Source organism: Leiobunum rupestre, chromosome 9, assembly GCF_980474605.1.
Source record: "Leiobunum rupestre chromosome 9, qqLeiRupe1.1.hap1, whole genome shotgun sequence".
NCBI classification, from domain to species: Eukaryota; Metazoa; Arthropoda; class Arachnida; order Opiliones; family Sclerosomatidae; genus Leiobunum; species Leiobunum rupestre.
In genome coordinates, this window is record NC_143392.1 from 30,880,061 (window position 1) to 30,885,882 (window position 5,822).

At 42.1% G+C, this 5,822-nt stretch overlaps 1 protein-coding gene across 1 annotated transcript; it reads right to left on the bottom strand.

Annotated features, from left to right (window-relative positions):
- tobi (target of brain insulin) lies at positions 1 to 5,610 on the bottom strand. Its single transcript, XM_090158448.1, has 5 exons — positions 5,351 to 5,610; positions 4,813 to 5,192; positions 1,603 to 2,172; positions 1,094 to 1,208; positions 1 to 1,025 (listed from the first exon to the last, which is right to left on the bottom strand). The coding sequence occupies exons 2-5, from the start codon at positions 5,180 to 5,182 to the stop codon at positions 125 to 127; spliced, it is 1,956 nt and encodes a 651-aa protein (XP_090014574.1). The 5' UTR covers positions 5,183 to 5,192; positions 5,351 to 5,610; the 3' UTR covers positions 1 to 124.
- Between the last annotated feature and the right edge of the window lie 212 nt (positions 5,611 to 5,822).

The window sequence follows — 5,822 nt, forward strand, 5'->3', positions numbered from 1 at the left end:
TTTTCTTTTAATTTATAATACTAAAAAACTATTTATTTCCAAAACTATTAACAATAATATCTACATACCAAATATATCTTGTGTAAAATCAACATTATAAATTGGTACAATTGTAATGTAGTAATTATGCTTTCATGAAATACGGTAGCTGATCTAATCGAACCGGATAATCTTTAACCCATTTCGGACCCACGTACACTTTGGTATCGGTATCCATCATGGCGCGCCAGTTGCCCCTGGGGAAGTAGATGTCTCTTTGCCTCATGCCTTGATCCAAAACTGGGGCTACTAGAATTTCGTCACCCAACAAGAACTGGTCGTCGCAAACCAGGGCGTTTTCGTCATCAGGGTCGTTCCACCATAAGGGACGGATGATGGGATTGCCAGTCCTAACGGCCTCCGTGGCCAAGTCCTTAAAGACGGGTCCGTATTTGGCGTGAAGGTCCACCATCTTCTTGCTGATGTCCACAGTCTCCTGGTCGTACTGCCAAGGAAGAATGGAAAATTGCAAGGATGGCATGAAGACGTTGGCTTCCAACCATCTGATGTACAACTCTCTTTCGGGTATGCCGTCTCCGTACGCGTTACCACCGATCATGTCTGGTAGGACGAATGGATATCCGTGGATGGAGAAGAGCAAGGCGGTTGGTATTAAGGTCCTGAGTCCGTTGTCGTACGTCCATTTGGAATCTTTATCGAGCATCCTGATGAAGATGGACAGGTCTTGGGATTTGTACGCTGAGCGGACTTCAACTCCAGGTCCGAATTTGGCCGCGGTTTCCGTGTATTTTTGGGTGAAAAGTGTAGGTCTTTTCATGACCTCAGGGTCGTTGAAGAGGAAACTCCCGTTCAACCATCTTAACTCTCCGGCGTCGAATTTGTAAGTGTTGAGACCCGATTCGTTCTGGGCTTTCTTCAAACGGGCGACGTACCAATCCACAGCCTCGGGGTTGGTGAAGTCGATGTAACCAGCGTCTCCGTTCCACCAGGTGGTCTTGAAGGTGGTTTCGGTAGAATCCAATTCTCTGGAAAATTAATTAATGTAGTTCCGTAATGGCGGGTTTGGAAAGATTGAGGATGAGGCTATGATTACCTGACGAAGTATAGTTTTTCGGAACCTTCTTTGTAAGCTGGACAGTCCAAGTTTATGAACGGATGCACCCAGAAACTGACTCCGAAACCCATTTTGTGGATTTTGTCAACCATACCTATTCATTTTAAGGAAATTAAATTAAATTAAGATAGGAACAATTTCTATGTTTTGTCACAAGTACATTATTTGCCGTTTTTGAAAGCCGGGATCTTTGAAAGCGAGTTTGTTAGGCCTAGTTTTTCCTATTTGTTTCGGTAAATTAAATTAAATTACATTACATTACATTAGCTTGAAAGAAGCTAAATTTGGAAACATTTCTTGATCTAGACACGCCTGACTTTAGCCCTGAACTATAGGTGTGATCTGGCGTGTTTTCGGTTAGGTCTGTTTATGTTACTTATTACCAAGGATGTATTTATATATACTCAAAGAGAATGAAAGTTGAATGAGCTTGTATTATTTGATTTTTTTTTTCAAGGAACAACTAGCTGGCTTTGAATCTTACGTGCCTTTAGGATCTGGAAATTTGGTCTTATCGAATTCCAGTTGTCCGTAGCAAGTCTCCCACTTGTCGTCGATTTCGAGATGGCTGGCTGCGAACCCGTGGTTGGCGATTTCGTTGGCGTAGTCCAGAACTGTTTTTTCGTCGATCGCGGCCTTGTACTTAGCCCAAGTGGACCAAATGGGTTTATCGATGACCTCCAAGTCGACAGTCAACTTAGGCTTTTTGGTAAAATGGGACAAGCTGAAGTCCAAAGCGTCCCGGATGTTTTTAGCCGCGCAGACGGTGTAGAAGAGCTGCTTCTGAGGCATGACGTAGCGATCGCTGTAGGGGTATTCGTCGTACGAAGCCGAGAAGCAAAGTTGGTTGTCCCCGGATTGGTTGAAGCGCAGAAAGAGAGGCGTGTCCTCATCCACTATGAGGGCGTACCCTTTGGAGCTGTACCACGCCCTCTCGATAACGCCCCCGTACGGGTGATGGAAGAAATCCCCCGTGACGTATGCGTTTCGTGGCTGAGAGAGGTTTCGAATGGGCCAGTATTGGAATCGCAGCTCTCCACCACCATACCATTGCGCACCTGTTCAGTAAAATACATTTTATCATCCTGTGGTATATAGTATGAACTCCTCGGATAAAAAGTAAAATCCTTAAAGCAATTAAGTGGCGGCTCTATCATTGCCACCTGTATTATGGAAAGGCCCCTGTTATTAGGGATGGCAATGAATCTATTCGATTCTACGTAAAACGCGACTTTTCTGGAGAGCGTGGTGCCATCTATTAATGGCAAAGGAAGCCAAAATTTAAAATAACCAAATGAAAACGTCGTCACAGAGCCATTGTAGATAATTATAGTTAAACCACTTATACTCTATTTACTGGACTTTAACCTAAATTATTTATCACGTGTAAAAATATTGTTTATAATTGCTGTAATTTATGTTATTGACCAATGGCAATTTACAAACGATCCAGTCAACGAGAGGCCTATAACTACCGCCTTTTTTATTTCGACACTAGCGACATCTATTGAATAAAGAGCTACTTCACGTCGAGCCGCCACTTGCTTTGAAGGTCGTGGCTATCATGGCCGGCTTAACGATAACCAAGGCACCACCTTGGCCTAAGTCATCGAGGCACTTTTAAAGCCAATAATTCAGGTAGAAAATTAAAGAGACTGACTATTTTCCAAATCGGAAATTAACGTCTGCTAACACGCGCTACTACTTTACCCTAGCTTTTAAATAACTTGGTAGACAAATAATCATGTGATTTTTCATAAGCTATCATGGTACTATTCGTTTTGGGCAACGTACTTAAATGTGCCTAGGAGAAGCTTCCCGCGAGGGGCTAACCACTTGCTAAAAATCTGTAAATCGCACTTATGAAACTGAGTACAGCCGTCTGCATGATTCCATACCTCTACTCAAGGTTAAGTAGAGGAATGGATTCCTGCCATCGATAATACAAAATCCTCATTTATCATAAGTAACACAATAATAATAAGAATTTCAATTAGGAAAAATTATCACCTAACTGATTTTTAGAGCTATTGCGTAATCTAGGTTTAGGTCGTAAAAATGTTTGGTCACGAAATTAGCATTAAAACAATAGGAAGTGTCATACTTATTATTGTTATGGTACTTATGATTCTGGTAAGAAATAAATTAGTACAATCAAGCCCCCCCCCCTAAGTTTGAATTGGGTATAAGAACCCATGTATTGAGCACTAGACAGGGGCGGGAGAAATAAAAATTAGGATCTACGCTACCTGGCGGAGAAAAGAAAAAACTACCGAATTCTCCTCACCCCTACCACCTATAGAGCTCTATCACTTGTATAGGGGTCTACGTCACCAATGCTTTTTCGTATTGAGAAACCCGCTCAAAATGGCGACCATTACACTGCCAAAGCTAGGGAAAGCAGACGACGTGAAATATCTCTATACTACTATAGACCATTTACACCTGGACTGCAATGAAGGTAGGCGGTGTTGTTAGGCTAGTGTCACCACTACCCCAACGCCACCATCGTTATTTAGCGGCAACTCTCGTCCGCATGAAAATTCGTGCGGAAAAAACGGGTTTGCTTCGGCTTCTAAAGGAGGGGGTAAAAAAAGGGGGTGTTTGGGGGTTAATATTGCGGATTTTCGCCACTTGGTGGTGTTTTGTAGCAGACACTCTGAAATAGGAAGTATAGCGTTGGCATTGTAGTCCAGGTGTAAATGGTCTTAGGTTCTATCTACAAAGCAGTTTCCGGTAGCATGAATTTGATGGATTTGTGCGTAAGTTTCTTTTTTTCACCACCAGGTGGATTCATGTAGTCAGTTTGGCCAGTCGTTAGCCTAACATTGAAATCCCATTGGTTTCAAACTTAAGGGGGCAAGATTAATCGCTGGATTTCAAGATTTATCGCTGGATTTCAAGATTTATCGCTGGATTTCAAGATTTATCGCTGGATTTCAAGATTTATCGCGGGATTTCAAGATTTATCGCGGGATTTCAAGATTTATCGCGGGATTTCAAGATTTATCGCGGGATTTCAAGATTTATCGCGGGATTTCAAGATTTATCGCGGGATTTCAAGATTTATCGCGGGATTTCAAGATTTATCGCGGGATTTCAAGATTTATCGCGGGATTTCAAGATTTATCGCGGGATTTCAAGATTTATCGCGGGATTTCAAGATTTATCGCGGGATTTCAAGATTTATCGCGGGATTTCAAGATTTATCGCGGGATTTCAAGATTTATCGCGGGATTTCAAGATTTATCGCGGGATTTCAAGATTTATCGCGGGATTTCAAGATTTATCGCGGGATTTCAAGATTTATCGCGGGATTTCAAGATTTATCGCGGGATTTCAAGATTTATCGCGGGATTTCAAGATTTATCGCGGGATTTCAAGATTCATCGCGGGATTTCAAGATTAATCGCGGGATTTCAAGATTCATCGCTGGATTTCAAGATTAATCGCTGGATTTCAAGATTAATCGCAGGATTTCAAGATTAGTCGCTGGATTTCACCGTTTTCCCTACACTAATTATCACTTTGAAACCGCGTCAAATATTTATGTAAACAACGAAAACTCAGTGGTTCCATGACTGAATTAATGACTTTAAAAGTCGCTTGAGGACTTAGGCCTATGGTGGTGCCTTGGGTATTAGTCTAGCTGATTATTATTATTACTGTCTGATAATCATAATTAAGGTCGTACTTACCACTGAGATCTACGCAGTCCTCCTGGTTGGAAGGCGGGTTGAACCATTTCACCGAGTAACATTCGGTATCTGCCCTTCCAGTTGGTGCATTTTGTACTTTAACCATGGACTGGTGCGTTTTCAAACACAGAGAACCGGTGTCCTGATCTCCGTCGCATTTTCGATAAAGCTGATTGCTGTAACCAGCCGGCGGGACCCCAAGCTGGGCCTTCAATCCGTCTTTGTATCCGTTCAGTTCCACGCTCAAACCAGCTCCGTAAGTGGCTTGGAAATTGCCAATCTTGTCGGTGGTACTACCAATCTGGGCCGCGCTAAGTACCGTCGTTGAAATGCAAACGGTACACAGAAGTACCGCGTACTTTTCCAACATCTTGAAAAACCTAAACGATAATATTGCAATCTGTATGTTAGTTTTGAAGCTACGGTTTGAAATTGCGACTACTCGCTATTGCGTGGAGACGTAACAGTTGCGGTAAATTTAACGTTAACTACGACCCTGAAAATATCATTCCATACATTTTATTATTTTTTATCTTACCTTACGAAATTCACTCAACCGTATGCGCTTTCCTATAGTCACTGTATTAAGGAATAACTGACTTTATTTACAATTTACTCTTTATAAGCTTTCAAATAGTCGATAAAGTATTTGGTCACCCCACCCACTTGCCGATAAAATGATATAACGCAATGGTACTTGTGAGATTATCAAAATACAATGGAAATATTTTTATCGAGAATTTAATTTGTCGTTTTCGACAGAGGTGGGCAAATATTGTGAGCAGCTTTCAAAAATGAATGTTCAGAATTTTCTCACTTCGTTGATCAATTGAGCAACGATTAGTTCACTCAGTCAGTGATTGTTTACTGTGTGGTGAGCGAGATCGGCTGATCGAGGCTCTCCTAGATCAGGTCGCGGCGCTGAAAATTGAGCCGGCTAGAGCGGCTCTAGCCGGCTCAATTTTCAGCGCCGCGACCTCTAGCGGCGGGATAGTTTGTTCACTAGAAGG